Source organism: Camelina sativa, chromosome 6 (assembly GCF_000633955.1).
Source record: "Camelina sativa cultivar DH55 chromosome 6, Cs, whole genome shotgun sequence".
Classification (NCBI taxonomy): domain Eukaryota; kingdom Viridiplantae; phylum Streptophyta; class Magnoliopsida; order Brassicales; family Brassicaceae; genus Camelina; species Camelina sativa.
In genome coordinates, this window is record NC_025690.1 from 3,898,895 (window position 1) to 3,914,999 (window position 16,105).

At 37.7% G+C, this 16,105-nt stretch overlaps 2 protein-coding genes and 2 pseudogenes across 3 annotated transcripts; all 4 read left to right on the forward strand.

Moving 5' to 3' along the window:
• LOC109133280 lies at nt 753-7,038 on the forward strand (annotated as a pseudogene).
• Nucleotides 7,196-9,513, forward strand: LOC104790333. Of its 2 annotated transcripts, none has more exons than XM_010516061.2 (2): nt 7,196-8,143; nt 8,390-9,513. In XM_010516061.2, the coding sequence occupies exons 1-2, from the start codon at nt 7,402-7,404 to the stop codon at nt 9,340-9,342; spliced, it is 1,695 nt and encodes a 564-aa protein (XP_010514363.1). In that variant the 5' UTR covers nt 7,196-7,401; the 3' UTR covers nt 9,343-9,513. The 2 variants fall into 2 exon arrangements, with proteins under 2 accessions (XP_010514363.1, XP_010514364.1); XM_010516062.2 differs by having other exon boundaries at nt 7,196-8,781; nt 9,104-9,196.
• LOC109133281 lies at nt 10,538-11,712 on the forward strand (annotated as a pseudogene).
• LOC104790334 (putative F-box/FBD/LRR-repeat protein At4g13965) lies at nt 13,965-15,578 on the forward strand. The gene is made up of 4 exons (XM_010516064.2): nt 13,965-13,975; nt 14,068-14,905; nt 14,988-15,125; nt 15,213-15,578. The coding sequence occupies exons 1-4, from the start codon at nt 13,965-13,967 to the stop codon at nt 15,501-15,503; spliced, it is 1,278 nt and encodes a 425-aa protein (XP_010514366.1). The 3' UTR covers nt 15,504-15,578.

A 16,105-nucleotide genomic window follows, 5' to 3' on the forward strand; every position in this document is an offset into this window, starting at 1 on the left:
AAGATCTTTGAGATAGAATTTTAAAATTGAATGTGTAGTTAGAGTAATTACATGTAAATCGTGATTGGGTTGTTTCTAATTTCGGTAGAGTTAGAGATATTAGGGAGAGTGGTCGCAAATATTGGTTGTGATATTTGTTATTTTGAAAAATAATTTATCGTTTAAAGTAATTTATGTGTAGAATAATTTATTTTAGGTTGTTTCAAAAAAAGGGAAGTTAGAGATATGTGAGAAAGGAATCAAATTTCGTAGCAATTATTGGTTTCGTAATATTCTGTTTTTATTTTTATTTTTATTTTTAAAAATACAATGGCATGAACTGTAAATAAGTTCCAACTCCAAACTTTTTTTCTTAAAACTGCTGTGAAAATGTTAATGTAGATATAAAATAAAATTGACCCTAAAAAAAAAAGTTGACCCTAAAAAAAAGAAGACTCATATAAATCATTAATATAAGTTGACAGAAAAAAAAAATCGTTAACAGAGGTTTAATGCGGCAAGAGTCAAACACTCAAACTAAACATACTCCTCCCGAAACCCTAACTCTTCTACCTCGCCTTACTCGTTGGGATGTCGAAAAGACACAAGGCTATAACAGCTATGGAACCATGGTACGTTTCGATATATATATATATATATATATATATATATATATGTTTTAGGATTTAGTAACAGTTAACCTCCAAAACTCGAAACTAAACTCGTTCATGTCTTTTGTTGTGGTGTTTGGCAGCAAAAAAAATGGCGAGACAATGAATAATCGAGATGTTGCGAAAGAGGACAGGATCAGTGAGTTGCCTAAAGCTTTGATTCTGAAGATATTGTCTCTTCTTCCTACAGAAGAAGCCATAGCCACAAGTGTTTTGTCAATACAATGGCAGTCTCTTTGGAAGATGCTGCCTAAACTCAAGTTTGATTCTAGCTATCATCACAAACGTAAACTATTACGGGATAAGCTCGTATCGTTTGTGTTGTGTTCCTAATCTTATTGTGATAAGTCTAAGTCGTATATTCTTAGGAGTCTTAGACCTTATCTTATTCACGGGTCTGTTGTATAAATACCAAAAGTTCATACGTTAATAAAACCAAGTCAGTTCGACACCTAATTCTACATGGTATCAGAGCTAAGATCACAAAATTCTCTTCCTTTTTTCATCGATAGTTTCGATCTTCTATTTTCAATTTTCGTTTCTTGCGTGACAAGCAATCATGTCTACGGTGGAGGATAGTTCTTCTGTAACCAAAACAGCTGTTGGTCAACAGCAAGAGACACCTGTGGTGTCTCCCTTTACTTTGTCAAGCTCCGACAACCCCAGTTCCATGATCTCATCGGTTTTGTTAACAGGCGACAACTACAACGAGTGGGCAACAGAGATGTTAAATGCCCTCCAAGCTAAACGTAAGACAGGCTTCATCAATGGAACAATCCCTAAACCAACCGGTGATGATCCTAATTTTGAGAACTGTCTAACGGTGAACTCTATGATCGTTGGTTGGATAAGGACTTCCATCGAACCAAAGGTGAAATCTATAGTCACTTTTATAGCCAATGCTCATCACTTGTGGCTAGACTTGAAGCAGCGTTTCTCTATTAGAAATAAAGTGCGTGTTCATCAACTTAAAGGTCAGCTTGCGTCGTGTCGACAAGAGGGCCAAGCGGTTATCGACTACTATGGCAAGTTGTCTTCTCTTTGGGAGGAATATCAGATTTATAAACCTCTCACTGTGTGTTCTTGTGGTTTGTGTACCTGTGGAGCTACCTCTGCTCCTGCAAAAGAAAGAGAGGAAGAAAAGGTTCATCAGTTTGTGCTGGGTCTCGATGAGTCCAGATTTGGTGGTCTGTGTGCCACTCTTGTTGCGATGGACCCTCTTTCCTCTCTTGGTGAAGTTTATAGCAGAGTAATAAGGGAGGAACAGAGGTTGTCTTCAACCCGTCAACGTGAACAAAAAGAGGCTGTGGGTTTTCTTACCAGATCGGAGGCTACTAGTGGAAGCAAACCAGACTCAATCATGAGTAAGAGTCGTCTATCTTGCTCTCATTGCGGTCGTACTGGTCATGAAAAGCGTGATTGTTGGCAACTCGTCGGCTTCCCAGATTGGTGGACGGAGAGGTCTGAAAAGAGTTACAATGGTCATGGTTCTAGCAGTAGAGGAAGAGGCGGTTGTGGTTCTTCTTTCAATAGCAATGGTCGTGGACGTGGTCAGCTGGTTGCTGCGCATGCTACAACCTCCAATTCGTTTGCTTTTCCTGAGTTTACACAAGAACACTTGAAGGCTTTCACTCAGTTTCTTCAAGTAAAGTCCAACAACAACACATCTGCAACTGATAGCTCCAACAAGTTGTCTGGTAAGATAAAAATTGGCAAAGTTATTTTGGATACTAGAGCATCTCACCACATGACAGGGAATATCTCTTTGCTAATCAATGTGGTTCCCATTCCACCAAGTCCAGTTGGATTTACTGATGGAAGTAAAGCTTTTGCTATAAGCATGGGAGTTTTTCCGCTCTCAAATAATGTTAAGTTGACTAATGTTCTATTTGTGCCTTCTCTGACTTGCACACTGATCTCTGTTTCGAAGATTTTGAAACAAACAAAGTGTCGTGCCATGTTTTCTGACACTATTTTTTTCTTACAGGACCGTTTTTCGAAGACTTTGATTGGAAGCGGTGAAGAGCGTGATGGTGTGTATTATCTTATGGATGTGGCTACAACAAAGATTCATATGGCGAGTGCGGTCTATGATCAGGCTTTGTGGCATCGACGTTTAGGACATCCTAGTTTTTCGGTTATTTCGGCTTTACCTTTATTTTCTAGTTCCTCGTCTTCTGTCAGCTCTTTGTCTTGTGACGTATGTTTTCGAGCTAAACAAACAAGATCAGTTTTTCCAGAGAGCATTAATAAACCAACAGATTGTTTTTCACTGATTCATTGTGATGTTTGGGGTCCATATCGTGTCCCTTCTTCTTGCGGTGCAGTATATTTTTTAACAATTGTTGACGATTTCTCAAGGGCTGTTTGGACATATCTTTTGCTTGAGAAATCTGAAGTTCGCAGTGTTCTGCAAAATTTCTTGACATACACGGAAAAACAGTTCGGTAAAGCGGTCAAGACAGTTCGAACAGACAATGGGACGGAATTCATGTGTCTTTCATCTCATTTTCGTGCCAATGGCATTGTTCATCAGACGTCGTGTGTGGGTACGCCCCAACAGAATGGTCGTGTAGAACGTAAGCATCGACACATTCTCAATGTTGCTAGGGCTCTGTTGTTTCAGGCAAGTTTGCCTATCAAGTTTTGGGGTGAAGCTGTGCTCACCGCCACCTATTTAATCAACCGCACTCCATCTGCTATTCATTCTGGTCGCATTCCTTATGAAATTCTTCATGATTGCAAGCCTGCTTATGATCAGCTCCGTGTTTTTGGTTCTGCATGTTATGTTCATCGTACTACACGGGAGAATGATAAATTTGGTCAGCGTAGCCGCAAGTGTGTATTTGTGGGCTATCCTTTTGGTAGGAAAGGATGGAAGGTGTTTGATATTGAGCGTAATGAGTTTCTTGTGTCTCACGATGTTGTTTTTCAAGAAGATGTGTTTCCTTATGCTGCTACTGTTTCGTCTTCTCCGTCTGTGGTGTCTCCATCACCGGTTCATTGTGATGATGATTGGATAATGACCACTATGGGTGATAGTGGGAGCAACGTTGTTCCTCCCGCAGATTCTCTTTTGGCGACTCCGGTTATTGCTCCTCCACCTATCGCTAATGACATTGTTGGTTCTATAGAAGATGAGTCTCTAACTCCTGCAGAAGCGGTTGTTTCTGATGTTTCTTCGCCACCTTCACTTCCGGACACTCCTAGTACTGAGCTAGTTCCTTCGTTAGTTACTGTTGATCGACAAGTTCCACAGCCTGCTCCTGCGCTACGACAAAGTACGCGTACTACTAAGCCGTCTGTGCGTTTATCTGATTATGTTCTCTACAATGCTAATTACACACCATCTTCATCACACGCTCTTTCCGACTCTCCGTTACAGTCTTCGGCACTGGTCCAAGGTACGTCTCTGTTCCCTTTGACGGATTCTGTTTCTGATGATAGCTTTTCACCGAGTCATCAGGTCTTTTTAGCAGCTATTACTGCTAATACTGAACCTAAGCATTTTAAAGAGGCGGTTAAGATCAAAGAGTGGAACAATGCGATGACTAAGGAGGTTGATTCTCTTGAGATCAATAAGACAGGAGAGTTGGTTGATTTGCCTCCTAACAAAGTAGCCATTGGTTGTCAATGGATTTACAAAACCAAATATAATTCGGATGGTACTATAGAACGTTACAAAGCTCGATTTGTTGCTCTTGGAAGCAATCAGGTCGAGGGGGAGGATTACAAGGAGACATTTGCTCCTGTTGTTCGTATGACAACTGTTCGCACACTCCTTCGTCTTGTGGCTGCTAAGCAATGGGAGGTCTACCAAATGGATGTTCATAATGCGTTTCTTCATGGTGATCTCGATGAGGAGGTTTACATGAAGCTACCTTAGGGATTTCGTCATTCTCATCCTGGCAAGGTTTGGCGTCTTCGTAAGTTGTTGTACGGCTTGAAACAGGCCCCTCGATGTTGGGTTTAAAAGCTTTCTGACTCTCTTCTCCGCTTTGGTTTCGTTCAGTCGTATGATGATTACTCCCTTTTCTCCTATACTCGCAAAGGGATTGAGTTGCGTGTGTTGATCTATGTTGATGATCTCATTATTTGTGGTAATGATGGTTATATGCTTCAGAAGTTTAAAGACTATCTTAGTCGTTGTTTCTCTATGAAGGATTTGGGGAAACTTAAATATTTCTTGGGTATTGAGGTGAGTCGTGGTGCTGAAGGTATCTTCTTGTCACAGCGTAAGTATGCACTTGAAGTTATTTCTGATAGTGGGGTTCTTGGTGTGCATTCTGCCTTTACTCCGTTGGAACAAAATCATCATCTTGCTATTAATGATGGTCCTCTGCTTTCGGATCCTAAGCCTTACCGTCGTCTTGTTGGTCGTTTGTTGTATTTGCTTCATACGCGTCCAGAGTTGAGTTACTCTGTTCATGTTTTGGCACAGTTTATGCAAACACCACGTGAAGTTCACATGGATGCTGCTTTGCGAGTTGTTCGTTACTTAAAGGGATGTCCAGGACAGGGTATTTTGCTTCATTCCTCCTCGGAGTTATCACTTGAAGTTTATTGTGATTCGGATTGGAGTTCTCGTCCGGTTACTCGTCGTTCTCTTAGTGCTTATGTTGTGTTACTTGGTGGTTCGCCTATTTCATGGAAAACTAAGAAACAAAAGACTGTTTCTCATTCTTCCGCAGAATCTGAGTATCGAGCAAATGGCTTCGCAAAGAAATCAAATGGCTTCACAAATTGTTGCAAGAATTAGGCGTCGACCAAGCTGCACCAGCTCGTTTGTATTGTGATAGCAAAGCTGCTATTTATATAGCTATTAACTCAGTTTTTCATGAGCGGACTAAGCATATTGAGAACGGTTGTCATGATGTTCGTGATGCGGTTCGTGACAGGATTATCTCGACACAACATGTTCGTACAACGGAACAGCTCGCTGACATTTTTACAAAACCCCTTGGTCGTGATCAGTTCCTCTACATAATGTCCAAGTTGGGTGCTCAGGATCTTCACACTCCAACGTGAGGGGGAGTATTACGGGATAAGCTCATATCGTTTGTGTTGTGTTCCTAATCTTATTGTGATAAGTCCAAGTCGTATATTCTTAGGAGTCTTAGACCTTATCTTATTCACGGGTCTGTTGTATAAATACCAAAAGTTCATAGGTTAATAAAACCAAGTCAATTCGACCCCTAATTCTACATAAACGCGGAACATTTTCAAAGAACGTCTGTAAGACCATGCTTTCTCACAAGGCTCCAGTTTTAAGAAGTCTGCATCTCAAAGTTCTTTTAGATAGATGTAATGCAAAATATATTAGCGACTTGGTTGGGATTGCATTATCTCGCAATGTGCTTAAGCTGGTACTCCAAGTTGACCTTGTGAAATGGGTTAGAATTCCTGAAAGCTAGTTTAACTTTGAAAAACTAGAGACCTTGAAACTCAAGTTCTTCGTTCGTATGGATGTCCCTTCTTCAGTTTGTCTGAAATCCCTTAGAACTCTGCATCTTCGCTTCATAGACTTCAAAGACGATGAATTGGTTATTAACCTCTTAACTGGTTGTCCTAATCTTGAAACTTCCACTATTGCCGTGCCATCCTTACAAAGACTCACAATTTATGATTACACTAGCAGGCATTCAGGCTATGTGATAAATGCTCCTTCTTTGAAATACTTGAAGATTGAAGGGCTTAGGTCTCTTGTGATGGAGAATGTGACTATGTTGGTGGAGGCAAATCTCATATGTCTCTAATACAATCATTGAGAACCTTTTGGGATATCTAACTTCAGTCAAACGTCTTTTTTTGGAATTATCATCTTTGAAGGTATAGATTTTCAGGTTTCATGCAATTAATTAATTTAGTTGGTTATTGAATTTGTTTATATGTACTAATACTATGCCTAATGCATAGATTAAGTTTCCCACAGGTAACATCTTCTATCAGCTGGTATATTTGGAGCTGCTTACATATAAAGCCGAGTGGTGGAATCTACTTACCCTTATGCTTGATAATTCTCCTAAATTGCAAGTCCTCAAGCTCATTGATGTAAGCAATTAATGTTCATTTGTATCAACAAATTTTTCAGTAGGTTTGATGATCTAATAATAACATATATTGCATGTGTTTCTCTCTCAATTTGGTTCAGCGACCAAGACCCCACACGGCTTGTGGGAAATTATGGAATCAACCCAAGAATGTTCCTGAATGTTTATTGTGGAACCTCGAGACACTCATATGGGAAGGCTTTGAATGGAAACGAGAAGGAGAGACCGAAATGGTCAGTCCTAAAGAGAGAGTTGAGATGGTCGAGAGTTTAAATAGTGTGGTCAGGGCTTCAAGTTCATGCCAGATTCTGGTCAAATGAAACATTATATATTATGTGAGTCTTTTATAACTTTTAGTTACTAACTTACTATGCTTTTTGTTCAACCGGTTTCTAGGAATTTTTATCTATTTTGGATGTGAATGAACGTGAAAAAAAAAAAAATCCTTACTTTTGATTTGGTGTCATGGTGATCCAATTTTGGAGTTTTATGATTTATATGTTATAAAGAAGTTATAAAGAAGTTCCTCCTCGCGACTCGAAAACTGGTTGGGAGTCATAGAGAGAGAGAGCTTTGGATTGTGTTTCCTCAGGTCGGCGTTGCTCCGGCGCGTCGTCACTCACGAACACCATATTCGGTTTTGTTCCATCTCTAGCTAGCCATTAAACCAACTTTGAGTATTAATCGGTGGTTTATTCGACATGGATCTGGGATCCAAAATTGAAGAAAATTCTGGTGAGTTGCTTCCTCCGTCAAGTCTCAACCGGAGATCTTCATCGCCTCTTCTTGCTTGCTTAGAATCTTCAGTTCCAGATCCACGATGGCCTAGCAAGCATCGTTGGTCGGCGTTGAAGAACGAGGTTGCAAACCAAATCACCATATCCTCTGCTCCCGACTCTTCTTCTTCACCGCCGGCGAAGTCTCTCCTTCCCACGGCCGTTGAGAAATTACTGGTCTCTGTTCATTCTACTACTCCGGTGGCATCGATATCCAAAGTGGTGGATGGTGTCTCGCCGGAAGATACCCACTGCTCTTCTCACGATGCCGTAAGTCAACCTCCTCCGAAGGTTCCATCATTACCACTTAACGCAGAGCCTGAACCGGTGTCTTCAAACGAGCTTTCATCTGAACCCGTGGAGGTTGTTGTTGATGCATCTAACAAACCCAATGCCCCTAAGGATTTGGTTTCTCCACCTCTGAAAGGAGCTTGGGCGAAGAAGCTAAAGTATACCTCTTCATCCACCTCGCAACAAGCTGCGAATGGAGTAACAATCTCTGGACCGAGGAAAAATCTTCCTGAATCATCACAGGAAGATAATCTAAGGTTTCCTTGGGCTGCTAAAATGGATCCGGCAGCAAGAAATCTTTACAGAGCTACCTCACCGGAGTATATGGAAGACGGTACTCCAAAAGTAACAATTCCGAGTCATGTCTTGTTGCAAGGTATTGAGAATCAGAAGGAATATGTTTTAGGTCAGTTCTATAGATGTAGTCCTCCTCCTAATGGATTGATTCATGCAGTGTTAAATAGAATTTGGGGTAGAAAGTGTAAGATCTTTATGCGCAAGTTAGATGGTTCAAGATTTCTCTTCCATATCCCAGATGCTTCAACCAGAGCTTGGGTTTTCCAAAGAGGAATATGGCATGTTGATGATTGTCTTATGTTTGTTGCTCCTTTGTCTGATGCAGAAACATTTGATCTCCTAGAGATATCAACTATTCTTGTCTGGGTAACACTCAAAAATATACCACACAGGTTGTACTCAATTCCAGGAATTAGTCATATTGTATCAGGGTTAGGTGCTCCTATGGCTACGTATAAACCAAGACTTGACCCTTCCTTAATGGGTGAGGCCAAGATATTGGTGGAAGTGGAGCTGAGTAAAGCTTTCCCTCCTAGGATTGCTGCAGCTGACAAAAGGGGTAACATTTCTATGGTGAATGTTGAGTATGCTTGGATCCCAGCGGTTTGTGGAGATTGTGGACAGTTAGGGCATAAGGCCTCCCACTGTTTGCACCCCCATCTGCCGAATGAAAAAGTTACTCAGCTGGTTTCAAAAGATGTCACCGCTCCTACTATTGTAAGTATTTCTAGTCTCTCTGCTTTGGTATCACCAATCACTCTTCCATCTGAGCCTCCAGTTGCTCCCTTTACCACAACCACAAAAATCCAACTCGGTACAGCTCTAGCAGTTGAGGCTAGCCCAATCCAAGTCATAGAGGAAAGCACCGAGGTGGCAGATTGTCATACAATTGTTGAAGCTGGAATTGTAACTGAGGCTGTTTACTCAGTTGAAATAGTTGCTGAAATAGCAGGCTCACATGAACATGCTCTTAGTGAAAGTGAGGTAAGACATGTCATGACTAACAACAGGTTTAACCATTTGGGGTCTTCGTTTTCAGATGGAGAGTCACTTGGGTCAGATGAAGATTCAATTGAGTCCGATGATTCCGACACTGAGTCGAGAATGTTGGATCAAATGACTCCGGCTGGACAACGAATTTTGCGTGAAAGACCAGTTCAACCTTCCATCAAAGCTAAGGAGATAAAAGAATCTTCTAATGCTCGAGGAAGGGGTAACCGGGGACGTGGGAATCGTGGACGCGGGAAACCATGGGCGTGGTTAGGTGTCCTGTCATGAAGAGATAAGAAGCTAACCGAAGCGGAAGAGTCGGTTACCAACTTTATTCTACTTGTAATATGGGCATCTGTCTGTATTAATTTCTTGTTTTTAAGAACTGTATGACTTAGCACAGTCATGGCTTCTGTATCACGAACTTGTTATGAATAAAAGAGAGGTTTCTCGTAAAAAAAAAAAAAGTTCTAGTATTACAGACGTCATTGGTTTTAGATGTTGACGTATGTCACTAAGTTTTGCGGTTAAAATAAAGAATCGCAAAACATATAGAAGAATCGTAAAATCAAAGTGGAAGTTACACAATATCTGACTAACTGGAACCAAGATTTATATTTGGTTGAGATTACGTATGAAAACATATATGCATGTTAACCGATTTCCTATACGTTGCGATTCATAGAACCGGCTAGCTAGCTACTCATATAAAATTCGTCCCTTAAATCCAGTTGAATCCCCGGATGTTTTAACCAGCCAAGGCATGCGCATGCATACATACTCTCATTTATGCGTTGTGGAAACATTCTTGTAACATCTAGAGGTAACTATGTTGGCAAACGACAATTTCACTTTTCTACATTAGTTTTCAAACTTTTTTTTCAAATTACAAAATTTGAGATAATTTTGGTTCTATTAATTAGATATTCTTTTTGAGAAAATTTTGGTTTTATTAATTAGATAAAATTTTTATATATTGAATTTAAAAATCAAAGAAATAGTTTAATTTTTGGGTCAATGAAATAAATAAACTTTGAAGTGAAGTGTTATTGGCGGACTAAACAACGAAGAGTCGAAAATGACTTGAGACTGACTGTAAGAGGCAGAGAAGACTCCGTCTCCTCCTCTCAGAAACCCTAACATTCGCCGAACAAATCTACTTCAATATCTTCTACCGCCGCCATGAGCTACGGTTGAAGCGGCCAGCAAACGGGAGGAATTAGGTCTTTCTTTCTCTACGGAATACAAAAACAATACCTTTCTGAGCGTTTGGCTTCGTCTGCGTTCTGAACGTACGTAGAAACAGCGTTTGTAATTCGATAACACTAGGAAGGAATACTTTTATCTCCATCAACGACAATGAAACAATGGTATACTTTTATGACCCGTTATAGGTTTTTTTTTTCTTGTGCATTTCTTTCTCATGAATGTTCGAGGGTTCTCCTTCTAAACCATTTAATTCATTATTTTTACTTCCAGTTAAAATGTTGTAGCCACTAGAGTTTTGTCTAAACCATGGAGGTCTCTCTGGAAGCTTGTGCCTAAACTCAAGTTTGATTATGAAAACAATCAAAGTGAACACAAGACATACTCAGAGATCGTAACCAGGCTTTTGCTTTCCAATAAAGCTCCGGTTCTAGAGAGTTTGCATCTCGAGTTTGAGGTTGGCAAGTGTCGTTCTGTGGATGTTGGAATGTGGATTGGAATCGCATACGCACGCCGTGTGCGTAAGTTGGTTCTCCATCCTATATCTGAGAAAGGGTATTTCAGATTTCCTACAAGCTTGTATAACTGTGAAACGCTAGAGAGCTTGACACTCATAAGTTGGGTCTGCATTGATGTCCCTTCTAAGGTTTGTCTCAAGTCTCTTAGAACTCTGCGTACGTCTTGACTATGTGGACTAAAGAGACGGTGAAACATTTGTTAACCTTTTATCTGGGTGCCCTAATCTTGAAAATTTGGTACTGTATCGGATATGGAGACTTTCACTATTTCTGAGCCATCCTTACAAAGACTAACAATTTTTGATGGAAACGATTCACAAGGGTTTGTTTCTGGCTATGTGATAAATGCTCCTTCTTTGAAGTACTTAAATATTGACGGGGTTAAGGCTCTTGAGTTTTTGTCTGATGGAGAATGGGCCGGAGTTGGTGGAGGCAACTATTAGTAATGTCTCTAAGATAATCAATGAGGAATCTCTCACGTCAGTCAAACGTCTTTCCTTGGCTTTATCACCGTTGGAGGTAAACTTTTCTTGCAAGTAATTGTTATCACACACTGTTTTTGTGCTAATATTATTGCCTCATCTCATGTATCTTCTGTCAGTTGGTATCTTTGTGCTCATGCTCGATAGTTCTCCTAAATTGCAAGTTCTCAAGCTCATTGGTGTAAGCAATGTTCATCTGTCAGAATTTTTTTGCAAGTTGGTTGTAAAGATCTAATAATAACAGTATACATTGTGTTTTCCCTTCGTTGTCTTAGGAATGGCGTATTGCAAACAATCGTTTGGCCATTAGGAGTTGGAATCAACCAAAGAATGTTCTTGGATGTTTGTTGTTTCATCTTGAGACATTTATGTGGAAAGGCTGCAAAAGGCTAGGAGAAGATGAAAAAGAAGTGGCGAAATACATCCTAATTCCTAAGGAACACAAATCGTGAAGAATCTATGAAGAGAAAAATTCTCAAGACATGATTGAGATGGTTGAGATGGTGGAGGAATTCGAAAGTGTGGCCAGAGCTTCAATTGTATTCGAATGTAACCTAGAAAAATAGTCTTTTCTTTACATATAACTTTTTTATTATTATGATGTTTAATTGGATACTGAGTTCTAGTATGGCCTGCTTGACCGTTTAATTATTATGTATTTAGTACGGGTGATACAATTTTGGGTTTTGTGAAGAGGTTTTGGTCCTTGTGGAGAAGCTTTTGCTGGAAACTGTATATTTTTCTTTATACTTTTGCAGTTTCAATAAATGTTCGCAACTTGCAAGGCTCCGCTTCTACAGAGTTTGCATATAGGTGTAATGCAGTGGATACTGGATCTTGATTGGAATTGCATTTTTGCACGCAATGTTTGTGAGATGGCATACTCCAAGTTGAATATAATGAACAAAATTCATATTTCCGAAAAGCTTGTACAACTGTGATACAGTAAAGATCTTGGAACTCAAGCATTCGGTTCTTTTAGATCTAGAATCAACCAAAATATATGCCCTTCCGATACAGATGGTAGTGTCTAAGTCAGAATCAAAAATTAAATTAAAAATTATATTAGAACTGAAAACCAATAGGAAGGTGACAGATAAGTTGAAAGGTCTAAAAAGGTGTCTTTAAATATCTTGGAGAAGACATTTATTCTTCTCTCTCTCTAAAACATGTCTTACATTTATATTAAAAAAAAAAACCAAAAACACCAGCAGTATATGCAATGGAAATGTTCTTATGCTTGTTGTTAAGTCAACCAAAATATATAGTCAACTATCTCCAAAACTTTCTCATTCATCCCCAAAAATGGATTTATAAACGTCTTACTTCATTCGGTTGTATTGGTTTCAAATGTTGAGTTGTAGTTTAACCGGTTACAAATTCTGTAATGTATGAATTGTTAAGGTTACACTAGAACTTCTCTAAATTAATACTTTGTAAATTAATAATTATTATAAATTAATATATTTTTCCGGTCCTAAATAGTTGGGTCAATGTAATTTAGACACAATTTGATAAAATAATAAAATATTTTTTTTGAAAATCATTTATAAAGACATGGTTCCATCAATAATATAAATTAATAAGTATCTAAAATTATTAAAATATATGTATATGTATACACATTACTTTCTGTTAGAGTTCATTTCTAATATTTTTACTATATAAGAAACTTTGAGTATCCTCTTGAAAATATGATAATTATTATTTTCATTCTATAAAAGTATTAGTTATATTAATTCAATCTTATTTTAAAACTTTTCTTTTGAAAAAACTACCATATTAGAAAAATCTCTCTATAAATTAATAATTATTAATTTATTGATAAATTAAAACCTCTTTAAATTAATAAATTTTCATGGTCTCAACTTTATTTATTTATAGAAATTTTATTGTATATACTATATTGGGTTTGTGACTTTTTAATTTTAAGAGGTGTTATTAGATTCTAAAGATTATAAAGGATTTGCTAAAGATTATATAGGATTTGCTAAAGGGTTTTCTATAATGTTGATTGGTTCTTCAATAATTTTGTTAAGTTTTCCAAACAATCTGTTTATTTAATGATATTTTCATGACTTTATTTTGTGAATTAAAAAAAGCTATAAAATCATAAACTAATATATATACATATAATAATTGAATTCATTAACAATTCTAAATTCTTTTATTTTAGTTGGATAACACAAAACTTTTACAGACTTTATAAAATCATGAATCTAATTAATAACCCCAAATTTATTAATATTTTAAACAATTTTTTACATATGATAAACTAATAACACCAAACTTTTGCAGAGTTTAACAAAATTTTATTGAATAACATCACATATTCTACATAACATTTAAAGATATCAAAACTCTATTTAAATTACAAACCAATAACCTTCCCTTAAAATAGATAAAAATAAACTAAAATTTACGGATACACACTGAATATAATTTATATACATTAAAATAAAGTGGTTTGAATCAATCTATGTAAATGTGCTTGGATTTTTTTCCTTTTTTTTTTTTTCTTGTTAGACGCCTCTATATATATATATATATATATATATATATATTAACATCACTAGGCATTCGTCTAAAATACACACAAACCATATATATTTCCTCCGAAACAACCCTCTTTAGCCTTGCTCTCTACGGCGGCCGAATTCGACCAGATCCCATCTGCATCTGCTTCAATTCAAGCTTGAACAATATGGAACAACGGTTAGATTCTTTATATGTTTCAGGATTCTTTAACTGTAATCTCCAAATTTTAAAAAACCAACTCGTGTGTCTTTTGTTGTGATCTTTAGCAGCAAAATAGATGGCTTTGATTATGAGGAGGACAGGATCAGTCAGTTGCCTGAGGCTTTGATTCTGGAGATATTGTCTCATCTTCCGATGGAAGTTGCTGTAACCACGAGTGTTTTGTCCAAGCAATGGCAGTCTCTTTGGAAGACTTTGCCTAAACTCAGTTTTGATTCTTGCGGTCCTTACCAAAGCAAGGCTTTGCTTTTACAAAAGGCTCCGGTTCTAAAGAGTTTGCATCTCAATATCTGTTTCGATGAGTTTACTGCAATGGATACTGAAAAACTGATTGGAATTGCATTCGCCCGCAATTTGCGTAAGCTGGTACTCCAAGTTAATTATATTGAAAAATTCAGATTTCCTACAAGCTTTTACAACGTTGAAACACTAGAGACCTTGGAACTCAAGTATTCGATTCTTTTAGATGTCCCCGCTTCTTCAGTTTGTCTGAAATCCCTTAGAACTCTGCACCTTTTCTATGTGATTTTCAAAGACGATGCATCAGTTATGAACCTTTTATCTGGCTGTCCTAATCTCGAAAACTTGAATGTTCATGGTAATGGAAATGTGAAGACTTTCACTATCGCCGTCCCATCATTACAGAGACTAACAATTTATAATAACGATGGTAGCGGACAAAGTTGTGGTGGCTATGTGATAAATGCTCCTTCTTTAAAATACTTGAAGATTGAAGTGTACACTAGTCTTGACTTTTGTCTGATTGAGAAGGTGACTGATCTGAGAAAGGCAAATCTCATTGTTGACCCGCAGATAATAAATGAGAACCTTCTCGAATCTATAACTTCAGTCCAACGTCTTTCCTTGAGATTATTATCACCTTTGGAGGTAGATTATCAGGTTTTTCTTGCAATTAATTTAGTTTTGTTATTACATTATTTATGTACTAATAATACTTCTTCATGTATAGTTTAAGTTTCCCAGGGGTAGCATCTTCTATAATCTGGTATACTTGGAGCTATATACTACTTATGAACCTAGTTGGTGGAATCTACTTACCCCCATGCTTGATGGTTCTCCTAATTTGCAAGTTCTCAAGCTCAATGGCGTAAGCAATATATTCATCCGTCATAAAAAAATTTGTCCTGATGATCTTAATATATAGTGACATACATTGCATGTTTTTCTCTGTCAGAAATTGGGTTGGAGAAAAGACCTTGTGGCTTGTGGGAACTCATGGAATCGACCAGAAAAAGTTCCTGAATGTTTATTGTGGAACCTTGAGACATTCGTTTGGGATTTCTATGCTTGGAACCGAGAGGGTGAGGTTGAAGTGGCAAAATATATTCTAAGTAACTCAAATCGTTTGAAGAGAGCAACTTTTTCCTCAAAACACATCACTGATCCTAAAGAGAGAGATAACATGGTCGAGGATTTGAATAGTGTGGTCAGGGCTTCGAGTTCATGCCAGCTTCTGGTCATATGAGAAATATGTATTATAGCAGTCTTTGTTCTCACATCTAACTTTAACTATGCTTTGGTGTAAAGACTGTTTTTTCTTTAAGGCGTAGTAAATATTTTGGCATTTCCAAATGATGTCATATAATTCATATGAAAATAAACTTTAATTACGCTTTGGTCGAGAAAATGTTTTTTTTTTCTTAGGTGAAATATGTATTGTATGAAATTAATTAAAAAATGGTAAAACATTTTTACTTAATGAAACTAAGAATGGTAAAAAACAGAAATTAATGAAAAATAACGAAGTTTACTGAACAAAGTAGGGTCTTAGGGTTCCGTTGAGAGATATCTCTCCTGTAAATGTGGTTGCTTCGAGGAGATGTGGAAAAAAAAAAATATAGTTGTGGACTCTTTCGTATGCCCCAAATAGCTGCTTGTAATTAGGATAGTTTGTTTTTTTTGACCATAATAAAAAGTGAAGAACAAGGATATCTATTAATTAATAGCAAACTTCGGATCTCTCTTAACTTTTGCATCTCCACTTTGCTCGTTAACCTTATTCAAATCTGAGCAGAAACGTTTGCATATTGAGATCAAAGGCGTAAATCATCATAAGGGTTTAAAACA

Excerpts from the sequence above, each read along its gene's own strand:
- LOC104790334 (XM_010516064.2), top strand. Across the intron at positions 14,906-14,987 it reads GATTATTATCACCTTTGGAG|TTTAAGTTTCCCAGGGGTAG; the intron begins GTAGATTATCAG and ends CTTCATGTATAG. Across the intron at positions 15,126-15,212 it reads AAGTTCTCAAGCTCAATGGC|AAATTGGGTTGGAGAAAAGA; the intron begins GTAAGCAATATA and ends TTTCTCTGTCAG.
- LOC104790333 (XM_010516061.2), top strand. The coding sequence starts at position 7,402 with ATGGATCTGGGATCCAAAATTGAAGAAAATTCTGGTGAGTTGCTTCCT. Across the intron at positions 8,144-8,389 it reads GAGTCATGTCTTGTTGCAAG|AAACATTTGATCTCCTAGAG; the intron begins GTATTGAGAATC and ends TGTCTGATGCAG.